The sequence below is a fragment of the Schistocerca piceifrons genome, chromosome 11 (genome assembly GCF_021461385.2).
Source record: "Schistocerca piceifrons isolate TAMUIC-IGC-003096 chromosome 11, iqSchPice1.1, whole genome shotgun sequence".
Lineage (NCBI taxonomy): Eukaryota > Metazoa > Arthropoda > Insecta > Orthoptera > Acrididae > Schistocerca > Schistocerca piceifrons.
This window is the reverse complement of record NC_060148.1, coordinates 61,540,461-61,563,511: the sequence shown is the minus strand read 5'-3', so window position 1 is coordinate 61,563,511 and position 23,051 is coordinate 61,540,461. Positions and strand designations below refer to the sequence as shown.

General features: G+C 41.9%; 1 protein-coding gene across 2 annotated transcripts; it reads right to left on the bottom strand.

Moving 5' to 3' along the window:
• Positions 1-6,359: 6,359 nt before the first annotated feature.
• Positions 6,360-22,471, bottom strand: LOC124720457 (ankyrin-3-like). Of its 2 annotated transcripts, none has more exons than XM_047245808.1 (3): positions 22,343-22,471; positions 8,646-9,205; positions 6,360-6,881 (listed from the first exon to the last, which is right to left on the bottom strand). In XM_047245808.1, the coding sequence occupies exons 2-3, from the start codon at positions 9,194-9,196 to the stop codon at positions 6,389-6,391; spliced, it is 1,044 nt and encodes a 347-aa protein (XP_047101764.1). In that variant the 5' UTR covers positions 9,197-9,205; positions 22,343-22,471; the 3' UTR covers positions 6,360-6,388. The 2 variants fall into 2 exon arrangements, with proteins under 2 accessions (XP_047101764.1, XP_047101765.1); XM_047245809.1 differs by having other exon boundaries at positions 8,646-9,211; positions 22,343-22,421.
• Positions 22,472-23,051: the final 580 nt, after the last annotated feature.

Here is a 23,051-nt window from a genome sequence, read left to right as displayed (position 1 = left end):
AGTTGCATGTACGGGTCTTATAGATGCATTTCATTGGGATTTCAGTTGGAACAAAAGATGAATGGTTTAAGTACGCGAAGGAACTTTTATATTGCCTATACCTAAATCTCTTTTGAATAGACGGCATATAGTTTTTCTAAATTTTTCATTCTGTAACCAACCACATGAAGAACAAATTTAAACATGGTCACTTAACATTTTTCTGTATTTTGGGTACAAAAAAAAGTTCGGTTACTGTTTGAACACAAACTTGTTACTCTAAATTTATACATACATTTAGCAAAAACATTTTGAGTGAAGCTTTTGCCGTGATTTATGAATTACATAAAGCTACATTGTGAAAACATGGTTTCAGGTATATGGCAACGCTACACAAACCCCAAGTAACTATTACTAACACTGCTCTGGTGGATTAATATGCCTTAATGTTGTGGGGAAAGCAAACTCGACTGCGTTTTGTTGGCAGAAGCTTAGAAAATGTAACAGATGTACTAAAGAGACTGCCTGCACTACACTTGCCCGTCAGGTACTGCTGTGTAGTCTGGGAGATCCTTACCAGGTAGTATTAACAGAGTACATCGGGAAAGTTCACAGATCAGTACATTTTGTACTATCTTGAAATAGGGAGAAAGAGTCATGGATGTGATGCAGGATTTGGGATGGATACCATTAAAACAAGGCATTCTTCTTTGCAGCAGAATCGTCTCCCTAAATTTACATCACCAACTTTCTCCTCCAAATGCGAAAACATTTTGTTGATGCCAATCTACATCGGGAGAGACAGGTATAATAATAAAATAAGAGAAATCACAGCTTGCACCGAAAGATACAGCTGTTCGAGAGTGGAATAATAGAGAATTATTGTCAAGGTGGGTTTCATGAACTTCTGCCAGGCAGTTGACTGATTTGCAGAGTAACCACGTATTATTCATGTATTTTAAATGCTCAGGTTTAAGATCTAAATAAATGTTACACAGTTTATCTTTTCCAAAATTGAAGATTAAAATTTGACAATGTTCTACATGTATTTCTCCACAGGGTGAGGGTTGTGATGGAGATGCAGTGCTCATCAGTTGATAGAAGAATGGTCTGCCCAACCACCTCATTATAATAAAGGAAAAAAGTCACTAATTGCTCCAATCAAACAATATTGAAGACAATTTGGTGCAGTGTTCCTCATGCTTAATCTGAAGGCCGCTTCCATTTATTCCATTCTCTTGCTGTATCTAAATGTGTGTGATGGCTTTTCTTAGCTTGAACGTGTTTTATTGCTGCTTATTTTCATGTGTTTCCTGCTCTGTGATAAATCCACAAGGTTTAAACATCAGCATTTTGTTGTTGGTCTTGTGTCGACGTGGCCTATAGAAGTAGAATTGTCTTAACTATCCGGCTGTAGACTTCATTCCCATAAAGCCTTAAGTGACAACAGTCTGGAAGCAATAGATGTAGTGACCCGAGTCAGACAAGTCTCCCATTTCAATAATATTCATGTTGAAACTTCCTGGCAGATTAAAACTGTGTGCCCGACTGGTAGGGCACTTGCCCGCGAAAGGCAAAGGTCCCGAGTTCGATTCTCGGTCGGGCACACAGTTTTAATCTGCCAGGAAGTTTCATATCAGCGCACACTCCGCTGCAGAGTGAAAATCTCATTCTGAATATTCATGTTGTCTGCAGTTAGCAAGCAAGCAGAGATTTCAGAAATGAATATGTCCCAATAAATACTCAAGTCCTTAAGTGATCAAATCACCCCTCCCCCTCCCAAAAAGACTCAGTTGCACAGATTTTCCCATTAGGAAATGGGCACACTGTCTAATCACACCTACCCTGCCAGTCTGACAAGTAGGTTAATTGCTACCCAGTGCCACCGTATTTCACTTCTCGACAGCACGTCACGCCCGTTGTATCTCAGCTTTGATAGCTGCCAACACTGGCTAGAAGTATGACACTGCAGTTCATTTCTAACCTGTACACCATGCTCTCAGGACCAGTCTCCTCTTAACCACAAACCTGGCTTAACCCTCAAACCAATACAGCAATCTCTCATGCCCGTCACTCATTGCGAACAATGACTGTCATAGCACTGTGAGAAATAATAGTCTTTCAGTACCTTCATTTTAATATGTGCCGCGAGTAAAGTAACATTCAGCAATTAACTTGACCGTCATTCTAATGATAAAGTATATTGTTCAGAAGTCACTGTGAAATTAGGTGCCTAACAGGTATTATATTATGTGCATGAAACTTATTTTTCAGCTATAGCATGGGGTGACTTTCTAAGACGAATAAGATGTCTTCAGTTTATTAAGATTTTGAAGCTCAGGAGCAAATCAGTTATTATTTAGGTGAAATCTAACACTGGAATGACGACTGACGATTCGGATTTTGTTGCAGCTGATGGTTACCACAAAACAGAGGGATACTAGCAAAGAAAATGGTTTTTTGGTAAAAGAGGCTGTTGTGACCTGAAACTTCCAGGCAGATTAACACAGGCTGTCAGTCCAATAGTTCGTCGGGACCTTCGCCTTCTGTGGGAAAGGGCTCAACTGACAGCTACCTGACAACTCACAACCTGTGCTGCTCACAGATGTATTTCCGCCAGCATCTCGTCTGCTACCTTCCCAACTTCAGGGAGTGCCAGTTGGTCAATTGGCTGGATTCAGGAGTGCTACTCTTGCAGGTTTCACGGGAGAGCTTCTGTGAAGTTTGGAAGGCAGGAGACGAGGTACTGGCAGACAAAGGCAAAGGTCCCGAGCTCAAGTTTCGATCCACCACACAATCTTCCACAAAGTTTCGTATTGGCACACACTCTAGTGCAGGGTGATAATTTCTTTCTGATACGACCAGTTCCACAGATAATTACTCATATCAGGGATAGTCTTTTATAGCCAAAATAATTACAAGTGAAGACATTCAAATCTGCTGTGTTACAGCAAGAAAAACACAACACAATATTTCGAAAGGAGGAATGCTTTGACTACAGGCAAAAGTTGAATTTTGGTACAGATGCCTATCAAATCTCAAATATAGGAGAATCGTCTGACAACATGTCGCATGTATATCAACTGATAGAACAGAAAAGAATATATGTACGAAGTGCTGTGCATCATAGAAAAAGAAATCAGCACATAAATGCACCAAACAGAGTCACTCAAATTGTCTGGAATGTAGTAGAAAGATGTGCGTCCACTGTGCAAAAGTTGTGCAAATTAGTATTTTCAGATCATTTGATTATTACCAACGTTTGCACTTTCTGCAGTCTCATTTAATTCTACACCTACATCCAGCACCGCAGAGGATACATCCCAATGCACCAGTTATTTGGGTTTCTTCCCATTCTATTCCTGCATGGAGTGCAGGAAGAATGATTGAATGCCATTTTTCAATTATATGATCCCTATATGACTGGTATGTAAGGGGATCGTAGTATATTCAGTCTTTCAAGACCAGTACTAAGTGACTACACACACACACACACACACACACACACACACACACACACACACACACACACACACACACACACACACACACTCACTCACTCACTCATGCTCATTTTGATTAACGTGATCAACGAAGCTTTTTTTACAGGTTTGCCACAAGTATCCTGAAGAGAAATTACCCGATTTTTCCCTGACATTCTGAGGTCTCAAGGGTAAGTAAACACCCAGGTTCACAAAAAATGTAAGTACGTCTGTATTTCTTTCCTGTGTGAGCAAAAATCTTAAGTACTAACATCAACATCTTTTGTAATGAACTGCTTTTAGATGGAGAAAGCAACCCAAAATAAGTGGTTCCATCAAAACCACTTATTTCAATAAAGCAAAACCTTTGGTGATAAAAATATGCATTTCCTTGGAGTTGCAAGCCAGATTTAAAATACCCTCACTGATTTCAGAAATAACCTCAGAAAAATGTGGGTGTCTAGAAAGAAGTGTAAAGTGTGGAAGAATTGTGTAAACCAACACTACACCTGTAAGATGTTGGTTCTACTAGGCTCATTATTGTCAGTTATTACCACAGTGTCATGTCAGTTTACAGGTATTGTTTAATATTTCTTCAAGATATCTGACTCAATAACATACAAACCACCAGTGACTAACACAATTTTCTTATCGTTGATACTTTCTAAACTACTTTTGTGGTGCCAAAATATACTAGTATAAAAAGTCTAAAACACTGCAATGTACAAAGTACTTGTGAGAGTCAATTCCTGAAACCCATCGTGTGTGGCCTCTCACCCACCGAGGAGCCCCAGTGCTAGGTCCACGGATAAACCGTGTAAATCTGCTCCATTATGCCACACACAGACCCGGACCTGGGGCCGGATCAGCGAGACTAGACCCGACGGGCAGGGCTCACACGTTAGTGGGAAATGACGCGCTTCGTATCGGCAGTCCTAATCTGTTACAGATACCCTCAGAAATGGCCAGCAGCTTTGGCCCGTCGCAGAAGTCCACTCATTTAGCCAGTTATTCCTGTGTCACAGACACCACGTTGATGAAATGAGACCGCAGTGACGAATCCGTGCAACAGATAACTGGAGCAAATACTCTGAGAATCAGTACCAGTGAGGAGAGGTAGCAACTCACTGTGAAGACAGCCACTGAGCTGCAGACAGGCACGTAGGAAAGACAACCGCACTCTCACAACTGAATTTTTGGCCATAGCTCATGTCAGAAAATGAGCACGCACACACACATTCACACAATTACTTGGCCAACTCACACACACATTACCATCTCTGGCCGCCGTGTCAAAAGTCTCCGAGAATCAGATCGAGACGAACCACTACTCGTGCCCGCCTGCCTCTCATTGGGAGCTGCTAAGCTAGCAGTAAATGGTGGCAGCACTGACTGCTTCCTGAGGGAATGGGTACGAAGGGGAGAAGCTGTAAGAATGAGGGGGTAAGAAAGCAGCACCTAGTCAGTGACAATGCATGACATCTCAGTGAACAAACAATTTCATCTACTGAGACGAAGATGAGGTTTTCCTTTTTTCTTCAAATTTCCATGACACATTTGAAATTTCCTGATTTACAGAACTTGTGGCAATCGTGTTGTAAGAGCTAAATAGGATTTCATCTGCTCTTAAGATTAAATAGTTTACTATTCAGCTACTGTAGTTACCTGATGAAAATATTACAAGGTCTGTGAGACATCTCATCTTTCTACTTACATTTAAGAGATGTTACATGTAAGGGGTAAAATTACATTCAATTCATATGGTCCTCATTTCAATTGCTCAAACTGTCAGATTCAGTGAAATTAAGGATGTCTCCAAGTGCATAATGTGGTGTTGCAATGACTCCAGTTCACCAAAAAATTTAAACATTCATAATCACTGATTTAGTTGTCCGATGGGAAATATTTCCAGGAGTACCAGGTCCTGCTCGTGTCAGAGCCTCACGAGCAATGAAACATTGAGATCTGCATTATGATTTACAATCTTTAGAATCATATCATTATAACAGCTCTTAAATTTGACATGTTATCTTCGGTATTACCTTCCACTCTGCATTCTGTTGTGTAAATGCATTTAGTATGTTAAGTAAGTTGGCAAACTGATACACATTTTGCAACTTCTCTACAGTCTGTGAGTAAATTTCATGACATTTGTGATTTCCAGTAACTGAATTGTTTGTGGTTGGCCATAACTCATCTCTTGATAAATATAATCATCAATTGAAGAATGTATTATGCCCAATCTGCTGATTAACCTTCCAGCAACACAGTCACAAAGTCCCACAGCAGTATGCTTGGTCAGCGGTATTTACATTTACCATTATAAAATTAGATTGACAAACTAGGCAGCCTGGGACATTGTCAGTAACCTGATGTAATTTCAGTACGTTAGTGTCTTATATGCTGAAGTTTGCAGCAACTCCATAGTTCATGAAGTGCTGGCGGAAGTATGGGCGCCTATATTCTCACCACTAACCATTGGATTAACAGTACACACACAAATTTCAGGCTGTGTTAATAGAAGTACTGGACGCTTCTGGGAAGAGCATGTGGTGTACGATTCTTGAAACTGGTTTACAAGAATACCACACCAGAAGCTCACTGAAAATGATGTGTATTTGGAACACAGTCAAGATCAAATGTAATGATTGATGCTCTGGAGCAGTTTCAATAGAACTCTGTTCTCCTATGCCAGTCAAACATTTGATCTACTGCCAGTAGACTAAGTGTAAAACACTACTTTTTGGGAATTTCAGGGTAGCTGATAGTAGGAGTTTAGGAAGTCTCACCTGCGGAAGGAGGACCACTATGAGGAGAAGAGAGAAGTGGGAAGGAAGAGCAGGTAAATATTTGAATAATTCAATGACACGTTTCACAGTAAACCAGAAGTTTATTTGCTTTATCGAAAATGGTACGAAAGGTCCACCTTACACCGGATGAATACCACTCAGAATACCGACGACAGTCTTCCTGTTGTACGCCTGGGCAAGTTGTAGAGGCGTCATACCGTATCCGGCAGCAGATCGGTCCGCTCCCAGCCGCAACAACAGGTTGACCACGGACGCTTCACCACACGCGGCAGCAACCTGCAGAGCCGTCTGCCCGCTACCATCCCACGCGTCTTTGTCTGCCCCGTAAAACAGCAAGGTCATGGCAACACCCTGCCTGCCCTGTCCCGCTGCTACGTGGAGGGGCGTCTGCTGCCAGTTATTCCGTGCACTGACATCGGCACCCGCCTCCAACAGCCAGTTTACGGCCAAGACGTCGCCACCCTTCGCCGCCTTGTGAAGTGCCGTGTAACCGTTCTCACACCGGCAGTTTATGTCCACTCCCTGTGCCAGTATGTCTGGGAGTTCGTCCACATTTCCACGTTCTGCAGCTTCGTGCAGCCACTTCTTCAAGGCGGCGTCCTTTGCGGCACTGGAAAACAGAGAGAGAGTACTTTCCACAGAAATTTACTGTCACAGTAGATAGTCGCAAAATTATTAACTATACCAATTGAATGCTATAAGCCCACACGATCAGTGAGAAATGTGTATTAAGGATTGTAAGTTTGCTCCAGGATGGGGAAGGAGATTTTGAGGTTACACAGAATTACTTGACATTTTTAGAATTCTAAGAAACGTCAGAGGGTGGTGTACCAAATTAGACCTGACAAGAAGCAGAAACCAGACAGATACACAGATCTGACAACTACTGCTCTGGTACAAAGTGCTGCTCAGCCTTTTTTGAGAAACTGGCACTAAATTTCACTAGCCTGTGAGGTACCACACAAGAAAGCCAGCCATCTGACAAGTTACATTAATGCTACCGATTACGGCAGCGTGTCCTCGTACTGCTTATCAGTCCAGTCCTTCACGCTACCCTTTCACCGAACACTCGTTGCTGTGACAGATGTTTAACCTTACATAATAAAAATACACCTGTGGGAAGGTACTATCAAGATTAAATAAATAGTTGTGACAGTTATTTTTCTCTCAATACACATGAGCATATCACACTCAAGTTATACCTGACTACATGATTTACAGATATTCATTCCATTGTGATCTATTAGGTCAACTATAGATGTCTCCAAATATACCACAATGATTATTGATATCAATATAATGGAAGGAAACATTCCACGTGGGAAAAATTATATATAAAAACATTCCACGTGGGAAAAATTATATGGTATAATATTTTTTCCCTTCGAAAGAAATGTGCATCATAACAAAAGAAGACATTTGTTAAATAAAAGCCCAGAAGAAAGAAATGAATATCAAGACTGTTGGTTGCCACCACCTCTAATTTTGCAAATACTGCTGCCCGATGACTAGCAACGTCCTACGGTATTCGACAGGATCGTGAAACTTTCCCGCTGTTTCTTGAAAATTATTTGGCAATGCACAGTATTAGAGCACCTTTTGAGAGATTTAAGTAAGAAGCACAGCAAAAAGTAAGCGAAAGATGAGCAGGAAGAACTATTTGGTGTATTCACCCACAGCACGCACTTCTCCTGGCAACACATATCAAGTAAGTGGTTTGTATACAGCAGCAATTGTGGTAGATGGGAACATGTTATTCTGAAGCCTATCTTATATGGAAGTATTTTTTATATTGAAATATCCAGCCCTGTAAACCTTTTAGCCAACTGCTCATTTGAGCTAATGTCATCCAAAATTTAATTCCAGCACAGTATACTGCATTTGTATACAAGGTTTTCTATGACAAATGTAACATTTTAAATCACTACATTCAGTTAAAACAAAAATGGAGAAAAGTGCACATGCAAAATACACTTAGCCCTCACAGCAGTCAGATTAAGAATATTACTGTATATAAGGAAGCACAATTCTGCTAAAATTTTTTGGGTCTAATTAACTAGGCAAGTATACATTTACGACCCAAATCTGCACTAAATTTTCACTGCAACTGATTGTAAACTGCAACACTGCCTTCAAAAATACAGCAGAAGGATGTGAAAGTTCCATCATATCTTCAGAGCAGAAAAATGCTTACGGAGTGTCTCCTTACAGAATACACACACTGATAGTCCCAAGTGCAGATCGTGTGGAATATGCGAGATTTACACTAGTGAAATACATACCTCCAACCATTCCTTTGGGAAGTGTCAAGAGAAGGCTCACTACTTTGTAGGTGCTACTTACAAAGACAAACGAAATTAGAATTCCAGCTAACCTGATTTTCGCTTCAACCAACTCCGAGATTTGAGTCATCAGTTGCGGGCAGCAGGCCACTCCCTCTCGCCAGCCCTCCGTCTTGCGGGCCTCCGGAGGGTCCCGGGAGATCACCTCGACGGCGGCACCGAGCAGGCGCGAGCAACAGTGCTGCGAAGCCAGCACCGCACACTCCGCCACATTTTCTAGACACAAATTCTGCAGCAACCGGTCCTCGCAAGCCTCCTTCAGCAGAAGGAGGCCGTATTTGTCGGCAGCCGCGAGTAGCTCTGCCGCAGATTCTTTCCCCTCCGGGACCTCGTCTGTGTACACGTAGCGGACGAGCTGCCGCATAGTGGCAGCCTCTACGTCCGGTATCTGGACACGGCCACTGGCAGCTTCCTCCGTGTCGTGCTGCAGTAACATAGCTGCGAAGACCGGGCTCCTGGCGGCGAGTATTAAGCTGTGCGCCTCTATTTCACCATCTCGGACACACAGCGTAACGTCGGCACCCGTGCCCCTCGTCAGGAGCTCGGACATAGCGTGAACCAAACTGCCTCTGTTACTGGCCATATTTAGCAACTGAAATTGGGAGGTAAAAACGACAAATTAAAAGCTGCCCAGTTTCTGATACAGTAATTTAACAACTCGATAATGCCAATTTGAGTTTGTTTAGAACAAACACTTCAATTTCACCACTTTACCTTCAGCACCTATAAACAAATACAATTAAAGACAGAAAGTAGGTTGCACAGGTCTCAGTGATATCCGAGCTAGAGAACAAGCTGTAGTTTTGAGGAAAGTCCACTGCCACCACAAATATAAAAAATCCTCCAGCCTTACTTTAAAAAAGCGAAATGTTTACATTATACTCAATATCTATAATACTCCAGGCTTTAGGCATGAGCAGTTCAGATCATTCTTAAACAAGAAACAAAAGCAGTGATACAACAATCTGACCGAGATAAAAGCTCTGCCGACAGCAGTGAAAATACCATCACGGACCAGCGAACTAACAATTACTTCAACATAGTAGCAAGCATTGGTACCAATAATGAACTGGCAAATGCAGATGCATTAATTTTACTTTTGACACAAGGCACGTACTACCCACATGTAGTCTCAAAATTACAATAGATAAACAGAGTTGTAACTGTGTTGGCTCTAATGGTGTTCATAGTTTATTTAAAATGTTGTGGAGGTTCCTAGAAATAACCTTAAGCTATCTCTGTTATTAATGACTCATGGCATAACTGACAGGACGTCATATCCTGCATTGACACCCAGCTATATATATTTTTCAAAAAGATTTTGAGAAAATAGCCTGGGATACAACACACCCATTCATCAAACAGAAACTTAGCTGTGTGCGTCTGGCAGTCATGCAGGATTCTCCACAGGGAACAATACACTACCTCACAAGATAAGTGCAGCTGACTGTGTGCACTATGTATTGTGACACCTATTCACAATGGTGTGACATGCAAACTAAATGTTACATTAAACTAGAGTCCATACGTCAAGGATTTAATCAGAAACGACACCCCCTCCCCCCCAAAGTTGTTTGGGAGTTAACAAAATCTTTGTCACGGTAACAGATATAACGTGAGATCTACAATGAACTGGAGTCAACAAGCCTGTCAAGATGGTTGGTTTGTGGTGGTTGAAGGGACCAGACTACAAAGGTCATCGGTCCCTTTTTCCACAATCATGAAACACCCACAAGGAACAAAAACAAGCAACAGAGATGACAAGGGATGACAGAACAAGAAAACAGACAACGACCAGAAAAGAGGAATTAACAACACAGAGTGTTACAGTAGTTGGCCAACCACAGAAACAAAAAAAAGGGAAAAGCCAACCACCAAGAACTAAAAAGCCCAATCTAAAAGCATAATCCAAAGGTGAGAAACAACAAGAGAGAAACCCTTTGATTGAGCGATAAAAACCCCCTGCACAAATAAAACTCAAAACTAAGCCTGCCATGACAGCATCATTCATTAGAAGTGCAGGGAGCACATCAGGCAGTGCAAATGTCTGCCTGAGCACAGTTAAATGTGGACAGTCCAACAAAATATCGACCACTGTCAATGCTGAACCATAGCGACAGAGGTGGGTCCTCGCGCCAGAATAAATAACCGTGCGGCATCCAGGTGTAGCCGATGCGCAGCCGACAGAGCACAACAGTCCTTGCGAGAGACCCGGAGGAAGAGTGCCACCCACCGGTAGTCTGCTCGACAATCCGAAGTTTGCCGAGTGAAGGCAGGGTGCGCCATTCATCAGCCCAGGTACCAAGAACCTTCTGCCACAAAACTGAATGGAGATCACACTCCGAAAGGCCGATCTCCAAAGCTGGTACACCGACAGACGGTTTGGCTAGTGTTCATTGCCCGGGATGCCGACACAATTTAGGGTCCACACCAGGAGAGTGGACGGACTCCTGGATAGCTGTCACCAGTCGAGAGCGAGGGAAACACAGGTCGATAGCTCGTAAACCACTCAGCGAGTTACTACAGATAACTAAGGACTCACCTGAACAGGAGCGGATATACTCTAGGGCGCGAGAGATGGCGACCAGCTCGGCAGTGAAAACACTGCAGCCAGACGGTTATGAGCATCGTTCAGAATGATCCCGAGAGTAAGAACAGGGCATTGCACATTCCGTGACAGAAACGATGCCGGTGGCGATCGTGAGAACCACCGCATCAATGTCACTACGAGAAAGAGGCTCAAGAGTGGCAATGCAGGTGAACCAGTCCCAGTCAGCCTTATTCAAAGCCCATCTGGGGAGGCGCCGAGGTGAGTGGCGCTGGGGCAGTGACAGAAAGATTGGAAAGTGGTCACTACCGCACAAGTTGTCATGCACACTCCAATGGACAAACGGTAGAAGGCTGGGGCTGTAGACAAAGGTCGATGGCCGAGTACATGCCGTGTGCCACACTGAAATGTGTGGAGGCATCATTAATAGAGAAAGGTCGAGCTGTGCCAACACTTTCTCAGTGACAGTGCCTCTGCCTGTTGCCACCAATCCACCCAACAAAGGGTTAAGGGGGGTTCAAGCCCCCCCAATAACAGAAAAGGTGGCGGCAATTGGGCTATCAGCGCAGCCAATACACGCTGCGGGTCATCACCATCCGGCGGAAGATAGAGACTGCAGACAGTTAACAGCCTGAGGCATCAAAACCTAAACAGCGACAGCCTCTAAAGGTGTCTGAAGAGGGACACACTCACAGTAAAGAGTGTTAAGGACGTAGACACAGACTCCACCAGATACCCTCTCATAAGCTGCTGGATTCTTATAATAACCCAAATAGCCACGGAGGACAGGGTTTTGCATCACCGGAAACCCAGTTTCCTGGAGAGAAATGCAGAAGAAAGGGTGAAGGCTGAGAAATTGTCGGAGCTCAGCAAGGTGGTGGAAAAAACTGCTGCAGTTCGACTGGAGGATGACATTGTCCACGGAGGAAAACGGCGTGAAGAGATCGAGGTGGTAGGTTACACCGCTGGGTCACCCGCTGCCACCAACTGAGTTCCCATACGATCGACTTTCACGGTGTCCGAGGGTCCTGCGAGATCTAGGTCCTCAGTAGATGCCAGAATCTCGGCAGAGCTCGTACGTTGCGGTGGGGTGGGCCCACTGTAAGTTCCTTCGTCTTAGAGGTGGTCTTCTTGGAAATTTCTCACTGCTCCTTGGGTTTCATTGGTTGGGAGGGCTTCACTGATTCAGTCTCTGGGACTGAGGAGGATCGTGAAGCCCTACAACCAGCTGCTTGTGGGCACTTACACCACTGGTGGGCATCATCCTTCACACAGGTGGAAACCTGGGAAGAGAGGGACCCAAGGGACCACTTCTGAGCAAGATGAGCCAAAGAAGTCTGATGCTTCTCCAGCTTAGATGGACGTCCCCAATGGGTGGGAGATGTTGTTCCTGAAGTAGGTGGCACAGGAGCAACAGAGCGTAGTGCCCCTCAGGTCAAGGTGCAGATGTGTTACGGCTTTGGGTGCCGACGAATTCGCTGAACTTGATGGGGCTACCACTGTTGTCATAGTGGCAGCATAAGACGGAGTCATTCGCACAAGATGGAGTCGTTCATATTTCCTCTTAGCCTCAGTGTCGGTCAGTCAGTCAGTCCAGGGTCTTTTATTACATGATTTTCCCCTCTTTCTGTAAAATCCTGCAGCCTGGTGAGCAAGGTGAATGATGCTCTCTGCAGTTGACACAGATGGGAGGCAGGGCACACGGAGTATATGGATGTGATGGGTGTTCGAAATCTTGACATGTGACACTGGAAGTACAGCAGGAAGACATACGGCTGAAGTTCCAGCCCTTAAAGCACCGCATCAGGTGAGGGATATAGAGATTGATGTCACAGTGGTAGACCACCACCTCGACCTCCTCAGGCAATGTATCACCCTCTAAGGCCAAGATGAAGGAACCAGTGGCAACCTGATTATTCCTCGGACCTCGATGAACGTGGCAGATGAAATTAACATCTCACCACTCTAAATTGCTGTGCAGCTCGTCGTCAGACTGCAAAAGAAGGTCCCTGTGGAACATAATAACCTGGATCATATTTAAGGTCTTTTGGTCGCCTATTACGACAGGCAGGAATACCGCAGGGCTATTCTAACCCCGGACGCACAGGGGGACAAACCTGTCAAGAAGCTCCGTTAAAATTCATTCATTCGAATTTAGTTGGTGTACTAGGAATAGCATTAAGCATGAAGTGAAAGGAAGTTGCCATATTTAGTGCATTAATAGCACTATGATTAGTTTATCTTATTACTGTACACTGAGATGACAACAGTCATGGTATAGCAATGTGCACATATACTGATGGTGGTAGTATCATGTACACAAGGAATAAAGGAGGCAGAGCTGTCATTTGTAGTCAGGTGAAAAGGTTTCTTAAGTGATTATGGCCACACGACTGGAATTAAACTTCCCATGCGGAATGGTAGTTGCAGGTCGATGTACGGCACATTCAATTTCGGAAAGCATTACACAGTTCATTATTCCAAGATCCACAATGTCAAGAGTCTGCCGAGAATACCAAATTCCAACTGTTACATCTCGCCACGGGCAACACTGAAGCGGCACTGGCAAAGGGTTGTCAGTGGTAACAGGCAAGCAACAAGGTGTGAAATAACCGCAGAAGCCAATGTGGGAAATACAATGAATGTATCTGTTAGGGCAGTGAGGTGAAATAGACTATGGAAGCAGACTACCAATGCGAGTGCCTCTGCTAACAGTACATCGCTTCCAGTGCCTGTCCTAGCCTTGTGATCGTATCGTTTGGACGCTCGATGACTGGAAAAACCACGGCTAGGTCAGACGAATCCCAATTTCAGACGGCGGAATTCTAGCGTGGCACAGAGCCTACGAAGCCACAGTTGTTAATAAGGCACTGCGCAACTTGGTGATGGCTCCATAATGGTGGGGGCTATGTTTACATTACATGGAACTGATCACATACTGGGAAAGGTTATTTTCGGCTATCTTAAGACCATTTACAGCCACTCAAGGGCAATGGTCCTGAACAATGATGGATTTTTATGAATGATAATGTGCCATGTCACAGGGACACAACTGTTAGCAATTGTTTGAAGAATGTTGCAGATAATTCACATTAATGATGTGGCCATCCAGACTGCCCAATGTAAATCCCATCTAACATTTAAGGGATCTAATAGGGCAGTCAGTTCCAGCACAAAATGATGCACCAGGAATATTTTCACAATTATGGATAGCAATAGAGGCAGCACAGCTCAATATTTCTATAGGGGACTTCCAACAAGTTGTTTATCCCACACCACATTGAGTTGCTGCGCTGTGCTTGGCAAAAGGTCCAAAACAATATTACGAGGTATCCTGTGACTTGTTGCCTCGGTATATGCTCACTATTGTTGTCACCTCAGAAGGGTTTCCATCTTGGTAAGATATACAGAACACACATTTGGGAATTACATTTATAATGCAATTTATGTTACAAATAAATTGCACAATTAATACACATCAGTTTTATTAGATGTTAGACAAGTCCCTGTGGAATAATTTGATTCCTGCGAAACATACACAGCACATCAGAAACTAACTATATAAGGGATTTGGGATGTCTACAAAGCACTGCCACTAACTGGTACTGGAGAGGAGAATTCTCTATCTCACCTGATACACCAGCTAGTTGGCAATAAACCTAACATCCGTGTCTGCCAATCTTTAATAACACAACCCATAATGGAATGAAATTTTTAAAGTTACAGGTAACTCACTTTTGTCAGGTATCATTACATATACCAATATCACAAAAGCAACAACTAATATGTTCAAGAGAACCACACACCCCACCAGTGAGTGCATCACTTTATCTGGGGAAGTTAATAGATCCATCCTTCATGAAATCCTCCCCATTCCACCAAGATTGTCTTTCCACCGTCCATGTAACCTTCGTAACCTCTGGGTTCATCCCTATGAAATCCCCAAATCATCCTCCCTACCCTCTGGCTCCTACCCTTGTAACCGCCCCCCGGTGTAAAACCTGTCCCATGCACCCTCCCACCACCACCTACTCCAGTCCTGTAACCCGGAAGGTGTACACCATCAAAGGCAGAGCCACATGCGAAAGCACCCACATGATTTACCAACTGATATGCCTACACTGTGAAGCCTTCTATGTGGGAATGACCAGCAACAAACTATCAATTCGCATGAATGGACACAGGCAGACAGTGTTTGTTGGTAATGAGGATCACCCTGTGGCTAAACACGCCTCTGTGCACAGCAACACATCTTGGCACAGTGTTACACCGTCCGGGTTATCTGGACACTTCCCACAGACACCAACCTATCAGAACTCCATAGATGAGAACTTGCCCTTCAATTTATTCTCTCTTCCCGTTATCCACCAGGCCTAAACCTCCGCTAATTTCTAGTTGCCACCCCTCATACCTCACCTGCATTCAACAACATCTTTGCCTCTGTACTTCCGCCTCGAGTGATTTCTGCCCAACCTCTTTGCATTTACATTTGTCTGCTGGTGTCTGTATATGTGCAGATCAATATTTATGCGTGTGCCCGAGCATATACTTGTCCTTTCTCCCCCCCCCCCCCCCCAAGGTAAGTCTTTCTGCTCCTGGGATTGGAATGACTCCTTGCCCTCTCCCTTAAAACCCACACCCTTTCGTCTTTCCCTCTTTCCTATTATAGCAACCTTGGGTTGCGAAAGCTTGAAATAAATTTGTGTGTGTGTGTGTGTGTGTGTGTGTGTGTGTGTGTGTTTATTGTCTATCAACATACCAACACTTTCATTTGTAAGTTACTCCAAAGATGCTGTAACTTACTAAACCAAAGTGTTGGTATGTTGATAGAGACAATAAAACAAACACACACACACACACCTCCATCAGCACATATACATATTGTCTGTCTATAGGGTGACTGACAGATTTTTAATTCGTACTCTGCAATATTGTTATGTAGCACTTCCAACAGGATTACATCTACACAGCACTGAAAAAAGCTAATAGGACTGAATACAAAATTCTTGAAAAAAGTTTCTTGTTTAGCTTACACCACAATGGACAATAAATTTCATGACTATTTCAAAATGCGTAAAAAATTAACATGGTTGTCTGTGAGGCAAAGGAACTGTACAACTTGCAGTTTATATTCTACTGTAGGAATAAATATGAAGCCATGTGGGGAGTTAAAACAATAAAATACAATATGCTGCTAGTCTACAATTTAGCATAGAATGACATTCTAAGAATTTAAGACAAACACAAATTAAGAAAACTTCAGGCCTAGAGGAAGTACTAGACAAGTGTCTCGTGATCAAATACCCTTTCACAGAAGGCAGATTTGTACAATTCTGCTACAGCTGTCATATTTGAAACAAAATATTTAGTTCAAAACTACTGACCAAATTTGCCTTCTTAGTCAGCTTCAAGTCAATGTTTACCGTGTTCGTACGTATATAGCATTAAGAGATCTTACTGTGTCACAAAAGAAACAGGACTTCCGAGACTACTCCAGCAAAATCGGCATTTCATAAACCATATTAAAATGCTTCATTCCACTCTAATTACACGTTTCTACGTCCAGATGCACTCTGAAGTACCTGATATTCAGCTTTTCATGTGGTTTTTGCGATACCAATTTTCTTGGAGGTCCAGTACTGTATTCTCATGTTTGGTTCTTTTTACGGTATAATGTCATTCATCCCAGAAAATGAAAATTTCCACTTGAGATTGAACGAGGTTGAAAGTAGCCAATAGTGTGGAATGAAACACTTCGTTTCAAATAAACTAACTGCCTCAGTGGAAAAAAAAAAGTAGAAGCAAATTCATCTATAAAACAGAAATAGCTTCTTTAAGACATTAATGGTTGATTGCTAATGTTGTGGAAATAACATAAAATCAGAAAATTGGAACTACTGACTTATTTTGGTCTTTCATGGTTATGAGAATGTATATTAATTCACTTTATGGCTCCCAGCCACAGAAACCTGTTTTTATTTTGTTTGACATGGGAAAGGACCCCCCCTCCCCCCCCCCCCCCAACTATAAAACACTGCACATGCGCAAATCTGGCAGCAAGGGTGCGGCAGCATCTGGCTACTTGCTGCTACCGCTCATACGGCAAACAGCCACACTTCAAGGAGCCAGAAGAGGGAGGAAGGCACTGCTCATACGCGAATTCAGCTCTGCGCATGCGCACGAGCCCAATGGCAACTACTCATACGAACCTATAGTATCCTATTCTTCAGTTGACCTACATAACTCAACTGAAAGAGATACTAGCACAAAAACGGAAAAAGACAAGTAACGTTAACCTCTGTCGACGTATGAGTTGCATCCCGAACTTGAGCTGATCTTCATACGGTAACTGCAGTACGGTATCAAATTAGACACATTGCAACTTTTTTTTGCCTTTGCTAGCACTAGTATCCTATGTAGGTCAACTGGAGTACGGGATACAAATTTTACAGGTGTTGCTTTTTTCGCCTCTGCTACTACTAGCAACCATTCTTCAGCTGATACTAGTTCAGGCAGAAGTGAAAATATCGACAGATGTAAAATCTGTATCCCAGGTTGCTAATGCTAGTAAAGACAAAAAAATCTAAGTAACATTGGCATCCTGTGCCTCAGTTGAAAACCACGAATGCAAAAAAAAAAGCGATATACATAAAATCTGTATCTCACACTTCAACTGACCTAAACAGCTAAGCTGAAGTAAGTGGTATGAATTTTTTTCCACCTTTGATACTAATAGTATCGGATGAAAATTATCATAGTGGTACCAGTAACAGTGAAATAACCTCCAACAGTTAAATTTGTATCCCGTATTTCAGTTTATTTAGGTCAACTAAAGAATAAGATACTAGCATAGGTGAAAAAACTTCAACTGTAAAATTCGTATTCCATATTGCAGTTGACAAACCCCACCCTATGTCTTCCATATTGATAGGAATACATAAAATCCAAACCCACAAACAAAACCAAAAAATAAAAATTGCTCAGAATGAAAAACAATCCTTCTAAAAATCTCATACACACTAAGAATGAAAATATGTACTGAAAGAATTGGAATGAACAGATGGTTTAATACAAGCGACAAAAATGTTACACAATGTCCAGCTCTATCTTTAAAAACATTCATTTATTTGAATTTACAATGATGCTATGCCACAGAAGATAATCCATTTACAACCTACAGCTCGATAATAAAGGCATTCTGGTTGTGAGTAAACTATGATACATTGCATCACGTGTAGGCTCCAGAATACCATCTGCAAATAACCAGCAGAACTCTCAGCAAGTGAGCTATAGTGTGATACTGCCACTGCTGCCCCCCCCCCCCCCCCACACACACACAATGAAATATTCGCAGTAGTAGCTGTAACTGGCCGGGAAACACAGGAAGGTTTCAGATAGATTATATAATGGTAAGACAGATCTAGCAACCAAGTTCTAAATTTTAAAACATTTCCAGGGGCAGATGTGGACTCTGACCACAATTATTATTTGTACATAAAAACTAAAACGTCAAAAAGTCAGAAATTTAAGGTCAGAGATTACACCTGGATTAACTGTAAGAACAAGAGGTTTTAGAGGGGATATTATAGAAGAGCAATTCCACCCATCTGCTTTGACCCATTACGTCATGAACCTGGCGGAAATAGCTATTCCAAGAGTCTCCAATGTGGCGCCTATGATGACACTACATACACACAGCAACAAACACCAAAATACATATAAATAAGACAATTACATTTCCCCAAAAGTACAATCATACTAAGGGGACAACCACAGGAAACTGAGGGTTTTAGGGTGAGTGCAAGCTAAATATAACAGTAAAAAGAACACACCATGATCCCAAAAGATAAATGATAAACAAAAAGAAAAAAATTACTACATTCCACTACAACAAAAATGAGCAGGAATCAGATACTTCCCTTGACCTATACAGGCGAAGATACCAAAACATCAATACCTACAACTAAAACAATGAAAATTGGAATCTGACATTTCCCTTGACCAATATACGTCAACCACAAATGATGATACCAAAACACCAACACCTACAATTACAAAAACAGGAATCTGTCATTTCAAGTGACCCACATAGGTCAACCATAATTGTTGATATAAAAAAATCAGCACCTACAACTACGAGAAATAAAATCAAAACCTCAAAGATCCACAAATCAAACATCCGTGCATAAATTAAAACATTAATACACCATAAATACACACAACAACTCGAGAAGAATAGACAAAAAAACCATGTACTTTCAAACAGAAAATTCCCACACTGAAAACTAGATCGGCAAGCGCCCCCCCCCCCCCAAATATACACACATATTGAACGTCTTGCCACAGTACAAACAACAAACCAGTAACACCTAATGAAAACACCACCCACCCACCCACACAAGGGCACCATGAAACAACAATGCGACATCTACAAACACAACCAACTCAAGCACTGAGCCATAATTACGTCACACACCACAACACCCTTACATCACATGTCAAAGCAGACGGGTGGAATCTGACGCTTCCACTGACCCGCAGTGTGTTTCAGAGAGGGCATTAGGGAACAATTGACAAGAATGGGGAAAGAAATACAGTAGAATGGGTAGCTTTGAGAGACAAAATAGTGAAGGCAGCAGAGGATCAAGTAGTTACAACTACTAGGGCTAGTAGAAATCCTTGGGTTACAGAAGAGAATGAATTTGATGAAAGGAGAAAATTCAAAAATGCAGTAAATGAAACAGACAAAACTGAATACAAACGCCTCAAAAATGAGATCACCAGGATGTGCAAAATGGCTAAGCAGGGATGGCTAGAGGCATGATAGATACTGCATAACGGAAAATTAGAGATATTTGGGGAAGTATGAATATCAAGAACTCAGATGGGAAGCGCAGACAGAAAAGCAGAAAGGTGGAAGGAGTATACAGAGGGTCTATACAAGGGAGATGTACTTGACGGTAATATTATGGAAATGGTAGAGGAAGTAGGTGAAGGTGAAAAGGGAGATGATGTACTGCATGAAGAATCTGACAAAGCACCGAAAAACCTAAGCTGAAATAAGGCCCCGCGAGTTTACAACATTCTATTAGAACTACTGATAGCCTTGGGAGAGCCAGCCCTAACAAAACTACCATCTGGTGTGCAAGATGTAGGACAGGCAAAATACCCTCAGACTTCAAGAAGAATATAATAACTCCACACCAAAAGAAATCAAGTGTTGACAGGTGTGAAAATTACCAAACTATCAGCTACAAAATACTAATGCACATTCTTTACACACAAATGGAAAAACTGGTGGAAACCAACCGCAGGGAAGATCAGTTTGGACTCCGTAGAAATGTTGGAAGATGCGAGGCAACGCTGACCGTAAGACTTCGTTTAGAAGATAGACAAACCTACATTTTTAGAATCTGTAGACTTAGAGGAAGCTTTTGACAATGTTGACTGGAATACATTACCAAATTCTGAAGGTGGCAGACTTCAAACAGGGAGCAAAAGGCTACTCACAACATGTACAGAAACCACACGGCAGTAATAACAATTAAGGTCATGAAAGGGAGTGAGATGGGTGGGGGGGGGGGGGGGGGGGGGGAGGGGAGATGGGAGAGAGTGGTAGCCTGTTCCCGATATATCTATATACTGAGCATGGAGTAAAGGATACAAAAGAAAAATTTCGAGTATGAATTAAAATCTAAGGAGAAGGAATAAAAACTGAGGTCTGCTGATGACAATTCCATTAGCAAAGGACCTGTAAGAGCAGTTGAACCGAAAGCACAGTGTCTTGAAAGAAGAATATAAGATGTACAAAAAGAAAAGCAAAACAAGGATAATGGAATTAGAGAATTAAACCGGGTTATGCTAAGGGAATTAGATTAGGAAATGAGACAAAGTAGTAAATGAGTTTGGCTATTTGGGGAGCAAAATAACTGATGACGGTCGAAGCAGAGAGGATATAAAATGTAGACTATGGTAAGTAAAGCATTTCCGAAGAAGAGAAATGTCTTAACATCGAATACAGGTTCACTGTCAGTAAGTCTTTTCTGGAAGTTTTTGTATGGATTGTAGACGTGTATGAAAGTGAAACATGGACAATTAACAGTTTAAGCAAGAAGAGAATAGAAGCTTTCGAAATGTGGCGCTATAGAAGAATATTGAAGATTAGATGGGTAGATCACATAACTGATGAACTAATGAATAGAACTGGGGAGAAGAGGAATTTGTGGCACAACTTGACTACAACGGAGCAGTTGGTAGGCCACGTTCTGAGGCATCAAGGGATCACCAGTGTAATATCGGAGGGAAGCGCAGAGGATACAAATCATACAGTGAGACCAAGGCATGAATACAGTAAACAGATTCAGAAACATAGGTTCCAGTAGTTACTGAGATGGAAAAGCTTGCACAGGAGAGAGTATCAACGAGAGTTGCATCAAACCAGTCTTGTGTATTGAAGACAAGTAACGGACTATTCTGCAGCATAGCCTATTTAACACATTTTATTCAAAAAACGTTCGTGGCAAAATGAGAAAACTCACAGTAAATACTGACAAGACCCCAACTACAATTTTTATGCATATAATGTACGTACAACTAAAACTACGAGAAATGATGCAGGGGGGTCCATTACCTAAAATTTGCAGCTAATGCCAATGTTTAAAAAATCAAAACATTAAAACTATATATGAATACAATGCCTTAAGGAAACACATTACAGCTAACTTCACTCTTTTATGCTTGTTAATCTTAACGAAAATTCGCCGTATTCACACATTCAACCTCATTACCGAACAATGAACTTTAATACCACATGCTGTTCGAAACCATTTGGCTGCAAAATATGTACAACAGTAACTGTCCTCGATCACAATGTTACCGATGGCGAGAAAATATTCTTACTTTCTATAATGGTCAATACAATACCTGCGATTAAAGAAAAAAAAAATACACATGAACTAACAATTTTTACCAAGCCCTACTATTAGAATGCACAGCTCCCTTTAAGCTTACATCACATCTACAGTTACTACCACGTGGAACCAAGGGCAAGCATACTGTTTCATGAACACACAATATTTTTGCGACGAACGAATCTACAATGTATTGCAAGCAGACCACTGAAACACTTTTTCGCGTCATAGACAAAAAGTTAATAGCGCGACTAAAACGATTAGCACTTACCAGTTACAATGAATGAAGAAATACAGACAGCGAAAAACGAACGGCAAACAGAAACTCCTCTTCGGCTACTCAAATCGACGACCGCAAAACAAATGAACACGCGAGACGAGGAAATGACCAAAGAGTCTGCTACAACGCGAATTGCTACCAACTTCTTTCCTATGTGGTCGAACTAATACATACATCTTTGGTCTTTTGTTTTAAGGCCACCTGATAATTTTCAAATAAGAGTGTTGGATGCATTATACAAATTTAAAGGCAGACACACTCAGACAGATGTCATATGTGTTCTGACAGCATGTACCAGGTTATATTATAACAAGACTGAAATACAACAAATATCCAGAATGTGGCAAATGTACAATTACAGAAAACAGAATTACACGTAACATGCACACAGAAAGTTATTAAATATTTTCAGTTACAATGTAATTTCAAAAATTTAGTATAATTTTAAATACTTGCTCATTTTACAGACATATCTAATTTTTTTATAACTGATTTCGGTTGCTTACTTAAGTCTTTTGACTGTTTTACGTGGTACACTCATCGTTGGTTTCAATTTTGGCTGTCTCGTGTAATAACTCCCTGTGTTATGCTCATGTATGTCTTTATTATAGGAGCCATAATATCCCGATATCCAATTTATACACTGAAACGTATTTTTCTTGCTGCAATCTATATCTAACTATACTCCAGTCTAATTTTG

Bases quoted from the DNA above. Each gene is read 5' to 3' on its own strand.
- LOC124720457 (XM_047245808.1), bottom strand. From the start codon at position 9,196: ATGGCCAGTAACAGAGGCAGTTTGGTTCACGCTATGTCCGAGCTCCTG. The intron at 6,882-8,645 runs GTTAGCTGGAAT...TCTGTTTTCCAG, and splicing joins TTGGTTGAAGCGAAAATCAG to TGCCGCAAAGGACGCCGCCT.